This window comes from Typha latifolia, chromosome 9 (genome assembly GCF_019914945.1).
Source record: "Typha latifolia isolate L0001 chromosome 9, TyphaL0001v2, whole genome shotgun sequence".
In the NCBI taxonomy this organism is placed as follows: Eukaryota; Viridiplantae; Streptophyta; class Magnoliopsida; order Poales; family Typhaceae; genus Typha; species Typha latifolia.
Genome location: NC_133094.1, coordinates 1447464 through 1463010, shown reverse-complemented (window position 1 = coordinate 1463010; position 15547 = coordinate 1447464). Strand labels below are relative to the sequence as shown.

The following is a 15547-nucleotide window of genomic DNA, read 5'->3' as shown; positions in this document are numbered from 1 at the left end:
ATTGCTGTCAGCATATAAAGAATACATTGATGGACATCAAATCTAACTTCCAGTTTACATTCAGTATTTTCCAAGAGGCACACCTGAAAATTGTCGTAGTATTTTTATGTCCCATGAGTTATAGACATGTTATCTACAAAGAGAGTCAATGATGAATGCTAACAGAAGGCTTTATCTCTTCAATCATAATGCATGTCTAATTACATGCCATTTTACAAGAAAATTCTCTCATATGCATGATGGAACTTGAAAACTTGTGGAACTATGTAACCACACTGAAGAAAACCTCTATACTTCTTGTATAAATGTACATCAGTGTATGCTCCTGCAAAACAAATCAAGTTGTCAATAACCTACATGGTATAATTCAGGACAATAAAAGTTACAACCCAAAGCTCTAGTAAATGAGGTGACAGCTTCTTATAATTCATTGGAAAATGACTCCGATGATAAATTACTTACTGTATCATGCTACTGAATCTTGTCGTAGGGGTTGGTTCTCGTTCTGCTGGTTATCAAGTGGCATGTACTGAGACATAATTGCCATGATCTCAGAGTCCATGTATGACTGCAACGGAGAGCATTTAGTTCATTCTTATTCTCTTCAAAAAGGTTACAAAAAATTTCAGATGAAAAGCTTACCCTGAGCCTGTATTTATAGAATATGTAGCCTGCTATTCCAACTCCAACCACGCATGATAAGACCAATATTATCAACGTCCACCCAAATCTTGACATATTCTTAGCTGCGTTAGAGAACAAAAGTTCATAAATCTAATGGCGCATGAAGATAAGAAATGTGAGCCATAATGTGCAAGTGAAGCCAATAACCTAATTAGCATGTGGATTTAATTTGATCAGCGAGGAAAAAGAAACCCTCAAGTTTTCACACATAGATGATCAACATTTTCTTCATAAGTTAGTCTATGATCTGCATACATCTAGCATGGAACATATACTCAGACATATCTATAACATCAATTCTGCAATTATGTTTAATTTGTTAGGAACCATCTATCACAACGATAGCGATAATGCCCAAGTATAATCACTTCTTATGCAACTAGTATATATAATGTTAATCTTGTCATAGATTCTTACCTATGCATGTGTCTTCTCCCTTTATATACAAAAGGTTACCCGAGCACTTGCATTCATATGCACCCCATGTATTCTTGCATGAGCATTCGGGACAAGTACATGCCAGCTTTTCCTTGCACTCATTGACATCTGAGACATTAGTGCAAATCATGGTCACTTACTAAATTGCACCGCATTATCTCAAGAATTGATTAAGGAGGTGTAGAAAAGACTGATGATTAATTAGTGTGAGAAAGCAATACCTTCGCATTTGATACCATTGCCTGAAAACCCAGCAGGACACTGGCAGCCAGACAATGACGAATCCTATGTACAGTGAGAAGGCAATTCATAATAAGATGGAGTTCATAAACTCTAGATAGAATGCAGAAGAGAGAAATATTTGAAATAGAAATGGTGAATCTCAGTACCGAGCAAGCAGAAAATGTTTGGCCATCTTTAGTTTCTGACCAACAACCTCCGTTGTTCACTGCACATCTCCCCGGTCCCACAGCTGTTCAGTGTAAAATGAATGAGATCTTTACTTCCAAATGCTAAAAAACCACAATTTTATTTGCAAGCGAGATCTTGATGTTAAGCTCGGTATGCAGGATTAGCATAACAAAACGAAAATTAATTCTGATTAACAATGTAAAAACTTCCAACCATTAGCGTGAAGCTTTGCTTTAGCTAATCAATAAACAGCAACGAAGAGAATGCCAAATGTACCTGTACAAGAATTGTACCCATCTCCCTGATATTGAATGCCATTCACCAAGGGGCATTCGCATACTCTGCCCCTAAAAGTGTCCTAGAGAGAGAATGGGAGAAAGAAAAGTATCACTATCTGATCGTAAAACTATCTCTTGTTTGGATAAATCCTCATGGCATATTAACTTTACTTCAAACAGGATACAGTAGTACCTTGCAAGCAGTTACATTCAACTTGTCATCATTCCAACAACCACCATTTGAGTCAAGACACTGATTTGTTTCGAGATCTAAGATATAAAGGAAAAAATAGGTAAAACAAACTATGATACCAAGAGCATTATAGAGACAAAGCGGTTTGATCTTCATAAGACATCAGTGTCAGTCAATGAGTACCTGGATTCAAGCAAACATGAGGTTCGGTGGACTCCTTGAAACCTGCACATATGGCTTTCAGCACCGCGGTTCTCTCCAATATACCTTCAGAGGAAAACAATTTTTTTTCACCACAAGAATATTTATTATTACTCATGGATCAGACATGCAGGATCGAGAGGTATAGCTACTTCTTTCAAAAGAAGAAAGTATATGAATCAGAAAGTGTCAAAGTGAGCAATCTGGAGTATCACAACAAATTCAAGTAGTTCACATATACGAAGAGAAAAGCTTTTAGCTAAAATCAAGATCCATGGAAATCTTTCAGATTTATTCTGACACTCGACTTTATTCATGTTTCAAAGTTAAAAACATAGAATGGATCTTCCATGATATTCATGATGCTGAGAAGAAAACAATGAAAAAACATATTCCTGCAATATAGGGTATTTCTCGAACCTCGGTACTGGACATCATTTATGATCAGAGTGGGCAAGATGGTTACGTCTCCTCGAGAACCATGACCAATCTATAATCAATTTGAAAGTTGAGAATGAAAATTATTCAGATTGCAAACCTCAAATACAGACGAAAGAAAAATTAACAAAGAAAAATGACCTATAACATTATAGACCATATTTTGTCCGACCATATTCTCTACAGACAGACTTCTAAATTTCACAGCTAAGGAAGGTATCAGATTTTCAAGAAGAAATTATAACAAAAGGAGCTGTCAAAAACCTGGACTGCTTGCTCTGTCTTCAAAACTTCATTCTCGGTGTCAGCTTCAGGATCACCCATGCAATTTGAAATTTTGTCGAGAGATAAACCTGAATAAGCAAATTGAAATTATATAATATCCTTATCGAAGTACGTGATAAGTCACCTCGTTCATAGTTCATAGAATTACCGAGTGACTTCACGATATCCTCGGCACAATTCCGGGTGTACTTGTTATCCTTCATTGAACATCTAATATGATAATCTGTGACATAATCCCACCAGATCCATGGCCTGCCACTCTCATTTGCTACTCTATGAACACAGAGCTGCCTCAGGTTCTCAAAAACAATATCCTTTCCATCATAACCTGCGTCAAAGTCCTGCTCAGGATCAGGAGCACAGTATCTACCATTGTTAATGCACTGAGCTTTGCACTGCTTGCTAAGTAAGAAAGCCTCTGGGCAGAACCAGGTTATGTAGTGAGGGGTGAACAGAGTGTATCCTCCCCTTTCAAGATGCTGAGCGTGGCCCTTGAAATTCTTAACAAAGTTCACTTGCTCGTCGCAGCGAGGGCCACACTCGTCATTGCTGTTAGTCCAAAACTCGTACTCTACCCTCTCATCAGGGTGCGGCATCGACTCCGTCCAATCCAACTTCACGATGATCTCCTCAGTTCCCTTTGCAAATGCTTTCTTCAATGTGTCGCCGAAAGTCCGGTCGATGAGGGCAGAGGGGATGGTTATCTTATCAACATACTCTGTGCCTTCACTCGCCTCGGGGGTGTCCATGGTTAGCAGAGGCTCATTTGTGTTGTCAGCAACTAGGAGTGCAGCGGCACCAGCAGTCTGAGAATTCCATGCCTTCAGAGCAAAGTAGCATTCTGGACAAGAAGGGAAAAGCAATTAGGCCCACCTAATGAAAAGGACGATCTGAAACCTTTCTTGGAATATAAGGCTGGATTGCTTGTTATCAAAAAGTAGAATTTTGTAAGAAAGGAAAAGAGATCAATCTTTACTAATTGAATCTGAGTATTAAACCATTCGATGATACTTCTTCTAAAGATGATTCCATAAATGAAAAGAATAAATTTAAAGAATTCTGAACTGATCTGAGAGGAAGAAAGAGCCAAATTAATCATATGACATAGCTCTACCAATCAAAGAATCATTCCATCAATAAGAACTGTAAGATCAACAAAGAAATTCCTTAGTTCACGACATTCAAACACAAACCCACATCATATTTTTCCAAATCCGGCTGCATAAGAAATTAAAGACTGCCATAATTGGCACCCAAGTCCAAGATATACAGGATCGAGTTCTTAAGTAAACCTTTTCCAAATCATAAGGAAGAAAAAGGGTCAAGTACATAAAGTTATCAATTGATACAAATATAACAACAACTATAAAAACAGAGTACAAAGACATAAAAGAAGAGTGTTCAAAGAAGCATTAAATCGAACAAATTATCATCAATTTAATAACGAAAACAGAGAAAACTCAAGAATTAGATTAAGGATAGATCAAAAACCTCCACGATCAACAAGAAGGATCACAGGCCTCCCAGACTTTGACTTGAATTGGTTATCAAAATCCTTGCAGCCGTCGGACTTCTTGTCGGGGTATATGACGACGCCGGTCATCGTGCCCCCGTAGTCTGGTACGCCGAAGTTGGCGATGGCGGCGTCGTGGTGGCCCCTGATTTGCTCCGGCGATATCACGCTGACGCTGCTCTTCTCGACGACGAATCGAGCCGTTGCTGAGCTAGCGAACATCGCCAAGAAGAGGACTACGACGACGGCAGCGAGCCAGTCGCGGCGGCTCGCCATTAGTCCTGATGCTAAAGCTTGCTGCTTTCTTTGGGTATGGAGAAACTTAGAAGAGAGAGAAGACTTAGAGAAGAAGGAACGGAAGGTGGGAAGGGAGACACAAGAGAAGACTAAAATGGGTTGGGTTGTCACAGGAATCTTAGTTAACGGTTTATATGTGGAATTCTAGAGAGAGAAAGAGAGAGATGAAGAGATTGCTTACTTTGTACATCTCGGTTGTTCTTACATTAGAGAGAGAAAGAGATTGCTTAGTTTGGAGAATATTTTATGTGAATTAGAAAATGGTGCATAGTCAGTCATACGTAGAAGAGAAGGTGACAAGGAGAGATGTGAGAGAAGAACCAACCACCGCCGGGTTAGGAGATGGGACTGGGAGGGGTGAAAGGGACCGTTGGAACTTTAAAAGATCTACAATATGACCTATATGCCCTTTGTCTTTCTTTTTACATTTTACACCTTATGTTTTATGTCTATTTTAGACTTAATTATAAATTATAGCCAGCCCATTTTCATAAATACCTTCTTATATATTATTTTACATTTTGTATAATATCCACTTATAAAATATTAAATAATTATCCATGGCTATTTTGGTCATTTTGGAAGTCATGGTCTTCCGCCTGTCTGCGGTAGGATGCTCCGAGGAGCATTCTAATTGTGCCCCCTCCCATGCGTTTAAATTTCAACTAGAGAATAATATTAACTTATTATTATAATTAAACAAATATGGGGGAAATAAGAAGTCATCGTCCTTCTTCTATGCCCGAGAGGCACGATGTGCACATAAGGCCATTGAAGAATTCTATCGTAGACTTTGACTTGGTCCGAAAAATAATAACTCCTCTCCCTAAATCACACCTTCGACTCCGTGAACTAATTTCTACACCCACTTCTCCAAATTCCAATCTTTGTCTTTCTAATATCTATCCCCTAATTGTGATCCATGATCTATTCGTGACGCCAGGTTTGTATTGTGGAAACCTTGTCCTTAATTTTTCTAGATTTGATTACGGATTCAACGAGCACAAAATATTAGAAAAAAAATTATAGCAGAAATAGTATGCCCTTAATAGCAAACAAGTTAATTAAGCCACAAACTAGAGGTGGAGATCAGGATGTTATTACTTTATTTATAGCTCTTCTTTGATGAATTATTGATATAAGAACACACTGACAATTTCTTATCCTAAACCCAACCCATGAGTGTAAAGAGTTATTTAGGAATTTATTATTCTACCTTGGATTATTGATTCATTATCTTTTGATTACGTCTGGATCAAGCTTTGCATTACCCTAGAAATGTTCGAATAGGACAATGGATTGATATTAGAGGACTTGGTCATTGTTCATGGACGTAATTGACTAAATATTTTTTATATAACTATTTAGGGCCACGATAAATCTATAAATGATGATGTATTATTTTTGTACTCCATTCAAAACACGACGTGAGAATAATTTATTATATTAGTGGATAAGTGGTGTCATAGGATAATATTCTAGTTGTTAGTCAAGTCGTTGCGCATCCGAAGGTGCCAGATAAGCCCTGTATACCAAACTCTTTTCCATTGTACTAGTTCGGAATGCAATTGGATCTAGAGTTACATCTAATGTCTCCATTGTGAAATATTCTATATGATGTTAAAAATATGAAAGACAATCTATATATAACTAAGGAATACCAAAATCACATGGAAAGGTGTCAAAGAAGGAATAAAGAAAAGAACAATTTTGCTAAACAATTCGTACCTTAATTGTCTCCACCATAAATCTGCTGCTGGTAGTCCAATAGAAAAGCTCCGCATAGGTGAGAAACCTTTTCATTTTGTTGTTCAATCGCAGTCTTTAACCACTGCTACAGTTAGTGGGTGACATGGGCAAGCATACATAGCTCATCAAACTGGAATATATAACCAAACCTTAGTAGAGTAATTATTGTGAAACTAGCAAGAAAGGCAACATAATAGGAGTGAGCGACTCCAAAAAATTTCTGGTGCTTGGGCTTGGGCTAGGATTAGATTCAATTTTATTTTATTTTTGGATACTGGGTTGACCGAAGTTCTAGTCGGGTCGGAGCCTAGGTTAAGATCTAATCCAATGTCGATCCAACTTGACCTGATGAGCACCCCTAATCTCAAATAATCTAGAGAACCAACCTTCGCTAGCTATTTATGTTTGGATAAAAATAATTGAGTAGAGAATCAGATTAAATAGCATAAATACCCATTTATTCTTCAGTACTTTGAATATGTACACCTGCAAGGGAAAGTATTGGACCCAAAAGATGCACACTGCACTCCCATTAGAACCCCACAGAAGAGCACTACTTATGCTTCAAAACACCTACTTCGCCATATCATCTGCAAGCAATCATTCATCTATGAACACTGACTAGAAATCAAAACGAAAATGTACAAAAAAAAACATACTCAATCTCATTGTGGCATTTTATCAGACGGTGGCCAGTTGAGAAATTTGCGGCCCAGAAGCGACGGCGGCAGATACGTCTGAAACGAGCAATCGGCATGATCTGGAGGATACAAGTATTCCTCCCCATACCCCAACTCCTTCATCAGCTTCGTCCGTGCATTCCTCAAATGCAGCGGCACCCCCTCGTTCCCTCCCTCTGACTCCCTCACCGCCTTCCTTGCCTCCCCGAGCGCTTTGTACACCGCCACCGACTTGGGGGCCTGAGCCAAGTATGCGACGCATTGCGCCAGGCACACGTCGCATTCCGGCATTCCGATAAAATGGCAAGCTTGGTAGCAGGCGACCGCATGGCCTAGTGCGGCGGGGTCGGCGAGGCCTACATCCTCGCTTGCGAACCGGATGAGGCGGCGAGCAATGTACAAAGGCTGCTCTCCTCCTTCCAACATCCTCGCCAGCCAGTAGATAGCAGCGTCGGCGTCGCTTCCGCGCATCGACTTGTGCAGGGCGCTGATCAGATTGTAGTGCTCATCGCCGGCCCTGTCGTACGCCAGGTGTTTGTTCTGCGTCGCCTCCTTGGCGTGCCCAAGTGTGACCACGACAAGCTCGCTTCTTTCTTTGTTTTGAGCTAACTGGGCGGCGATCTCCAGCGAGTTCAGCGCAACGCGGGCGTCGCCGTCGCAGTTGGCGGCTAAGAATTCGATGGTGTCGTCCTCGAGGGAGACGGGGGATCGGGTGGTGAGGACAAGGCCGTGGTCTTGATCACATACGGCGCGTCGAAGGAGGGTGCCAATGTCTTCCGGGGCGAGGGGGCGAAGGGCGAGGACGCGGCAGCGGGAGAGGAGAGGCGTGGTGAGGTGGAAGGAGGGGTTCTCTGTGGTGGCTGCAAGAAGGGAGACGGCGCCGGACTCGAGGGCGGGGAGGAGGGCGTCCTGCTGGGTGCGGGAGAAGCGGTGGATCTCGTCGACGAAGAGGAGAGTGCGGAGGCGGCGGGAGGAAGAGGAGGGGACGGCTTCGCGGAGATCACGTATAGTGGCAGAGACAGCGGAGATGGGGACGAAGCGGGTGGAGTCGGAGGGAAGGGAGGCGGCGAGGGCGCGGGCGAGGGAGGTCTTGCCGGATCCGGGTGGGCCCCAGAGGATTAGGGAAGGGAGGGGAGAGGAGGAGGTGGTGGTGGAGAAGGAGAGGAGGAAAGGGAGGAGGTGGGATTGGCCGAGGACGGAGGAGAGGGTGGTGGGGCGCATGCGGTCGGCGAGAGGGGAGAGGCGGAGAATTTTCGATTGGGGAGGAGAAGAGGTGGAGAAGAAGCGGGAGAGGGTTGGTTGGGAAGTAGAGGAGGGGGAGGGGGAGGTCTTCGGGGAGTTATGGTGGGAGAGGATCCAGTCGGCGGCGGCAAGAGGGGAGTCGCCGCCGGTGGCAGCGAGGGCCTGGGCGGCAACTTCTTGGGAGAAGCCCATGCTAAGGAGTTCTTCCATGGAAGTGCTTGGCGTGGCGGAGATGGTGAGAAATGGCGGGAAGAGGGAAGAAACTGAGCGGGAAACTATGCGGGTAGTGTTTGGTTATTTATATACGGTCATATGGAGATCCAATGCATTGGGAAATATATGTACTTATAAAGCTAATTTTGTTAAACATTTGCATACAAATTATAATTGTTACAAGGATACCTCAAACCATCTTAAGATGATGTATTCCAAAATATGCTCATTTTTATGTGCATATTAATACAGCATATAGTTCTCTTTTTGTATCTAGATGTGCATCGCTAGATCCAACAAATCAAAAAAATAGTTCTTAAGCTAAATGCTACATCTAGAGATGCAGCGTCTGTAAATATGGCAAACCAAGCAAGTTTCACTCTTCAAGGCTAAAATTCATTAGATATATCTGACTTGCAACTTTAACATGATTCAGAAAAGCAAGGAACAGTCATTAGCAAGTTTTGCAGTAACAAAAATTCAGCAACAGCCAACAAGAAGGTTAAAAACATAAATTTCCTTAAGAGTCTTTGATCACTCAAAGCAGGATGAAGAAAGAAGGCAAGCTCTACTTCCACATTCGAAGTTGCATGTGATTGTGATCACATAAAGTTTCGGCATGATGTTTGTCCCACCAGAACTTTATTATATATTGTGTCTCTTCCTAATCTTGCCTTTTCCTTTACCATGCCTCTTCCCTTTCTGCAGCTTCAACTTCTTCTTTAGCTGCTTCTTTGAAATGCCACCACCTGGCTTTAACAAAGATTTGACCTCCACACCTTGCGAGCTTCCTCCTTCGGCCATCTCCACATCTGCTCCAATAACAATTAAAGAGGTACAATCAAATTATGGAAGAAGTTGTTAACATGAAGTAGAGATAAGCTATGAACAAACAAAATTGTAATGCTTTTCTTTCCTGTGTATCTGATAAAGGTCCAAGATGTTCCCAACAGCATTAAGATAAACTCAATGAATCAGCCATTAAAACAAATGTTCAAATGCATAAGCTCGCTCTCCATTTCAAAATGCAACCTGGGTTTAATGGAATAAAAGTGCTTTTCTACTCGAGAAAGATATCATAGCCAAAAACAGTCTCCCCAGCTTTATGAATATCTCACATCTTTTCCTACATTATAGATTGAATCTTAAAACCTAACTCATTTAATAGTGGATCAATAGAGATGTTTACATAATCGCCACTGAAGACTATCAATGTATTATAATAATCACTACATTAAGATACCATATGATAGCAAAATAATTTTTAGAAGTGCATAAAGATGTTTTCTGTTGGCAGTTTTCAGTAGTAGATACATCATATTACTATATATGATTTAACTTCTCTTTTGTATCTTTTTCCCTTCTCATCTGTGTGTGTTCATCCACCCTCAGCCGAATAATTGTACGATTCATATAGCAGAACTCAAATAGTTGGAACCATAGACTTGGTTGCTGTTGTGTAACATTGAGATTAAGATCAAGCTGCTGCATTAAATTATAGGTTTCTTAACTTGGAATAGCAATCAAAGACGAACAAGATATGGGCTTCAACACGAAGAAACAATAACGAAAACCAACGGAAAACATACAGTACGTCGAGCAATACAGACCTACGCATAATGAACTTCTTATAAACTGTTATAAAGTCAAATTGGGGTTTCTCCAAACTATAGCTTTCGAGATAAATCACACGAAAAAAATTGGTTCTTTACTTTTCCTATGGAAAAATCCATATGATAGCAGTTCCATTAGACAATAAGAGTATAGCAGAGAGCAATCTTTCAGAAAAATCGCCACTTTCCGAGTCAAACAGCCTCAAATCTCAAATTGAGCAAATCCAATAAATGGTATGGATTGAAACTAAGAATAAGCATAAAGAAGTCACAAACCCATGGCGGTGGAAGGCTCGTCAGCGTCAACCGGTTTGCGGACGGGGAGCTTGGGCGCCGCAAGAGCGGCCTCTTGGGCGGCGAGCTTGGCAGCCTCCTTCTTCTCGTAGAAGGGCTCCGCAATCTCTCTTCGGATAGTCCTGAGCCTCTTCTCCCTCTTCGACCTCAGCGACTTTGCCATATCTCTCGCTTCCACCAGCTCGCTCGCGCCGCCGCGCTAGGATAGGGGAAGGGAGAAGGGGTTTTAGGGTTTTGGAAGAGCAGACAGAATACAAATTATAATCAAAAAAATATTAGTTATTTTATTAATATTTTCATTAAAAAAATATTATGTAATGGGAGTAAAAAGGTGAAAGCAGACAGAATACAAATTAAATAATGATAAAATTATATCAGTATCTATATTTTTTTCTTAACATATGAATCGGAATAAGATTATAAACTTTATTATTATATCCGCTAAGTATAATCAAAACTATAAATAAGTACTAGATATATTTTGTATTTATTTTCTAAAATGTATAAGAATTTATAATATAATTATTGGAATATATAGGTAATTAAAAAGTATATGTGAAAACTAGATAAATTTTTTATAAAAGTTTTAAAAAAATTTATGGCCCTAATTTTTATAGCATTTAAAACTAAATAATATATAAATATTGATTTAAATATTATATTTAACTCATATTTGTATCCCATCACGAATTCAAATATCAAGACATAATAAATAAAATCTTAATTCAAAACTTGAATATGAACCGGACAGAGTCAAATTAAATTCCACATGTTTTCACCTCTAGTTTTCACATGATTAAATTTGAGAGAAGAGTTAAGAAAGGGGAAAATAGTTTGGTTTTAAAACTGTAATATGAGATTTTTTAGGGTTAATTACACTAATACTCCTCAAACTATACTCAGTTTTTACATAACTTTTCTAAATTTTTTTAGGTTACAATGTAACCTCTAAACTTTTAGAAAATTTCAACGTGACACTTCTCTTAGTCTACCGTCCAAAAAATTGGGCGACTTAACTTATGGTTGTTACCTTTTAATTAAATTAGAATTTAAAATATATATATTATTATAATTAAATTTAACTTATTATAAAAAATAATCATCTTCCTCCCCTATTCACTGTCACCAACTTCTCCCTTCACCATCGTCGATCGCCTCTTTACCGTAGCCAACCACTTGTTCACCATCACTAATCGCCAACATCGCTTCCCCATCGTTAGCTTGCAACAACCAGGCACTAGTCGGTCATCGACCGACTTCTTGATCGAGCACTTGCGAATGTGCGTCGACGAGAAGCCGAGCAACCTCTACAATGGGAGCGAGTGAGACTGTACTCTTCGGCCTCGTCAAAGCCTTCCTCGAACCTGACAGCGTTGTCCCACATATTCCAATGAGGTGATTTGTGTGGGTTTGATGGAGGAGAGAAGTTGAGATTATTTGGATAATTTACTAATTTTTTCTAAATTTAATAAAATTATTAACTTATTAGGGATATAGTTGGTCGTTATGCATTTTTTTCGTCGTCGTTGTTACCCATTTTACTTTGCCCTAAAATTTAGGGGTGACATTGTAACTTAAAAAAATTTAGGGGTCATCGTGAAAACCGACTATACTCAAGGTGCGTTAAGAGTAATTAATCCTTTTTTTATTATAGTTTAGGGATTACAATATGTACCCAACAAAAATGAAAATAGGGTGTTTATGTAATTATCCCAAATAAATATCCTAAAGTTCACCTCCTTCGCGGAACCCCACAGCCATGCCATATCCATTCCTCCTCTCCTCTCTCACCGCGAATTCGAATCCCCCGCCATCTCTCCGCCTCAATTTCCTGCCACCCGACTCCACTCCCTCCCCCTTCGTCTCGGTTTCATTCTCCGGCTGCCACCGGCGACCATCGCTCTCCCTGAGAGCCAAATCCGAGATGGCTTTCTCCCTCGACGCCCAAGGCCACAAAACTCTGTTGGAGTTCATGGGAAAGGAAGTATCTAGCGTGGGAGACGACCTATCCATCCTCCTCTCCCATCTCCAGTGCGCTTGTAAGCAAATCGCCGCCGTCGTCGCTTCTCCCTTCAACGCCGAGCTCGGCCGACGAGTTGGTGGTGGTGGTGCTGGGACTTTATCAGGGCGGGATGCTCCCAAGCCGCTCGATTTAGTTTCGGTAGGGTGGTAATTTTTTATCTCGTTTGGCTGCTATTTCTTTTCTTTTTCCTGGGCGTAGGGTCATCAATAATTTGGATATTTCCTCTCTTTTTTTTGGGGGGGTTTCTCTTTGGTGTTTTCAATGCCTTCCCTCTATGGAGTTTTTTTTTCTTTCTTTTATATGGTTTATTAAAATTGATGTGTCAAAATGCCATCTTTGAAATTATTGGACCCGTGGTTGGAATTCTTAATTTGGGGATTGCTAATGAGTTGTGAATAAAAGGAGAATCATATAGTTGATTCGATTTGTATCGATTTGTCCAACAGAGAGGAGTTTCAAACTTCCCTTGGTTCATTTTGGGAACACTGTACGTGTACTTATATAAATCTTTTTCTGAACCAAGTGACAGCAAAATGAGCAGTGGATAACAGTATATACAAGCTAGATACCTATGCAGTAGCATCTGGCATTGCATGGAATATTCTTATGATTCATATTTACCAACTACAGTTTTTTTCCCATTGTAGAATGAGATTATATTGTCATCACTTCGAAACTCTGGAAAAGTTGCAGTAATGGCATCAGAAGAGGATGACGTTCCAGTTTGGTTATCTGATGATGGCCCATTTGTTGTTGTTACTGATCCTCTTGACGGCTCTCGAAATATCGATGCTTCAATTCCTACTGGAACCATCTTCGGGATTTATAATAGGCTTGAAGAATTAGACCATCTGCCTGTGCAAGAAAAAGCACAGCTCAATTCCCTCCAAAGTGGAACACACCTTGTTGCTGCTGGCTATGTGCTATATTCATCTGCCACAATTCTATGCGTTAGCTTTGGTTCGGGGGCTCATGCCTTCACATTGGATCATTCGATTGGAGAGTTTGTCCTTACACACCCCTGCATACAAGCTCCTCGTCGTGGTGAGATGCTTCCTGCACAATTATGTACTATGAGGGAAAAATTAAAAGAAACTGACACATTGGAATAAGTTTCTAAAGGGAAATAATTCTCTAGGTTGTTCATCTTTCTTTATAACAGAAGTGAGAACCCATTTATTCATTTAGCAGACTTACAATTGATTGGAAATGGTGCTAAATAACATGGTGTGAAGTCAAATTTTAATATGGTTTGAAGTTTGTCGCCTAGAAAAAAAAAGGGAATATTTTAAGCCAAAATAGAATGCTTTTTAGCCTATTGTGTTCCAAGATAAATGTCAAAGCCAGCAATATTGATTGGTTCAGTCTTAACCAATGGTTCTGACTGTAGTTTTCATTAAATTTTGGTCATTACTGTCCCATCTCTGGCAAAACTTCAAATAATTACGGTGACTTTTCCACCGATATCTTGTTTTTCTCATGTTAAGTAACACCAAATTGATTTATTCATCCTTTTTTGCTAAAGTCATGCCTTCTTTATTTCCAGGACAGATATATTCCGTCAATGACGCACGATATTTTGATTGGCCAGATGGCTTAAAGCGTTATATTGATACTGTCAGACAAGGTAAAGGCCAGTATCCTAAGAAGTACTCAGCTCGATACATCTGTTCGTTGGTCGCTGATTTCCATAGGACACTTATATATGGTGGAGTTGTGATGAATCCAAGGGATCATCTTCGGTTGGTTTATGAGGCAAATCCACTTAGTTTCCTTGTGGAGCATGCTGGGGGTAGAGGATCTGACGGTAAAACTAGAATTCTTTCCATTCAGCCGGTTGAACTCCATCAGAGGCTTCCCTTGTTTCTGGGTAGTTTGGAGGATATGCACGAATTAGAAAGCTACAAAAATATCCAACAGAGGATTAACCCTGGATATGAAGTCTGATGTTATTGAATTTTCTATGCATTGAAATGTAATTTGCCCTTTTGATACCTAATGGCTTGTGTAGATCTAATCTTTTTGAGGTTGAGGTGATATATCTAAATTATGTGGTGTAAATTGTACATTTAATAGAAATTTTGACAGACTCTCGCACTAAATTTGGACGAATGGAGGAAAGGCATCCATATAGTCAACACCAAGGAGTTGGGACTAAAAATCTTTGTGGTTTTTGTTGTGCACATGTTGAGTTGAATTTTGTCTCTTTGAATTATTCTGGCTTTAGAAATATGACTATGCTGAAGCAAACAGAACAAGCTACAATATTATGTATTACCTAATCTCACTTATTAGATGACTGAGCTTGTCTTTCCATTTTTTGTTTCTATGAACAGGCTCGAAGTTTCTGTTCCGTCTGTTTTTGAATTTTATATATGAAAGCAAACAAGTTGGTAGTACAAAAATACAGATGCTGTCCTGGCTATATCCAATGTTATCACGTGAATTCCTTATCAAAAATTGATCCAGGTAAATACTTTATTACTGATTCATGCTTAGGACGCCAAGTTTTATTTTTCAATTTACTCATTCTCGGGTTGATTTTAGAGAGGATAAACTCATAAAAATTATTGCAGTTAGCATTGATGAAAGGTTTTATTGCAAATCATAAGAACTTCATTTTCGAGCATCAGGATCATATTTATTGTGTTGTGATTTAGAAATCTAGTATGGATTGTGGACCACAGAAATGACATTTTATAGGTGGTACCATTGTAGCATGCTTATGTTATATTAGGGAAAGAGAACTTAGTTTTGCTTAAGAATGCATTTGTAGAAATAAGTTTCTCCCTCAGGCCTTAGTTAATTCTAACTCTTTAGAAAACCTAATTAATTTTCTTAACAGTCATATATGTCGATGTGGATGTGACTTGTGAGAATACTCATAAGCTACATAACAGAACAGAAACACAGAGAACATAATTGATTTTCCTGATTCTGGCATTGGTATCACTAGTTTACTCAAAGTGTAATATCATATAATGCATTCCGCATT

General features: G+C 39.7%; 4 protein-coding genes across 4 annotated transcripts; 1 reads left to right on the top strand and 3 right to left on the bottom strand.

Moving 5' to 3' along the window:
• Positions 1–5: 5 nt before the first annotated feature.
• Positions 6–4946, bottom strand: LOC140794768 (vacuolar-sorting receptor 6-like). The gene is made up of 13 exons (XM_073146938.1): positions 4420–4946; positions 3077–3769; positions 2908–2996; positions 2626–2695; positions 2188–2271; positions 2005–2081; positions 1810–1891; positions 1512–1594; positions 1344–1407; positions 1102–1230; positions 643–746; positions 463–568; positions 6–325 (listed from the first exon to the last, which is right to left on the bottom strand). The coding sequence occupies exons 1-12, from the start codon at positions 4715–4717 to the stop codon at positions 467–469; spliced, it is 1875 nt and encodes a 624-aa protein (XP_073003039.1). The 5' UTR covers positions 4718–4946; the 3' UTR covers positions 6–325; positions 463–466.
• A 1990-nt stretch (positions 4947–6936) lies between these two features.
• Positions 6937–8672, bottom strand: LOC140794770 (uncharacterized). Its single transcript, XM_073146941.1, has 2 exons — positions 7147–8672; positions 6937–7077 (listed from the first exon to the last, which is right to left on the bottom strand). Exon 1 carries the CDS (start codon positions 8617–8619, stop codon positions 7153–7155), a length of 1467 nt encoding a protein of 488 aa, XP_073003042.1. The 5' UTR covers positions 8620–8672; the 3' UTR covers positions 6937–7077; positions 7147–7152.
• A 324-nt stretch (positions 8673–8996) lies between these two features.
• On the bottom strand, positions 8997–10791 carry LOC140795695 (uncharacterized). Its single transcript, XM_073148409.1, has 2 exons — positions 10512–10791; positions 8997–9434 (listed from the first exon to the last, which is right to left on the bottom strand). Exons 1-2 carry the CDS (start codon positions 10690–10692, stop codon positions 9268–9270), a joined length of 348 nt encoding a protein of 115 aa, XP_073004510.1. The 5' UTR covers positions 10693–10791; the 3' UTR covers positions 8997–9267.
• Positions 10792–12226: 1435 nt separating this feature from the next.
• On the top strand, positions 12227–14654 carry LOC140794898 (fructose-1,6-bisphosphatase, chloroplastic). The gene is made up of 3 exons (XM_073147168.1): positions 12227–12690; positions 13200–13596; positions 14099–14654. Exons 1-3 carry the CDS (start codon positions 12289–12291, stop codon positions 14497–14499), a joined length of 1200 nt encoding a protein of 399 aa, XP_073003269.1. The 5' UTR covers positions 12227–12288; the 3' UTR covers positions 14500–14654.
• Positions 14655–15547: the final 893 nt, after the last annotated feature.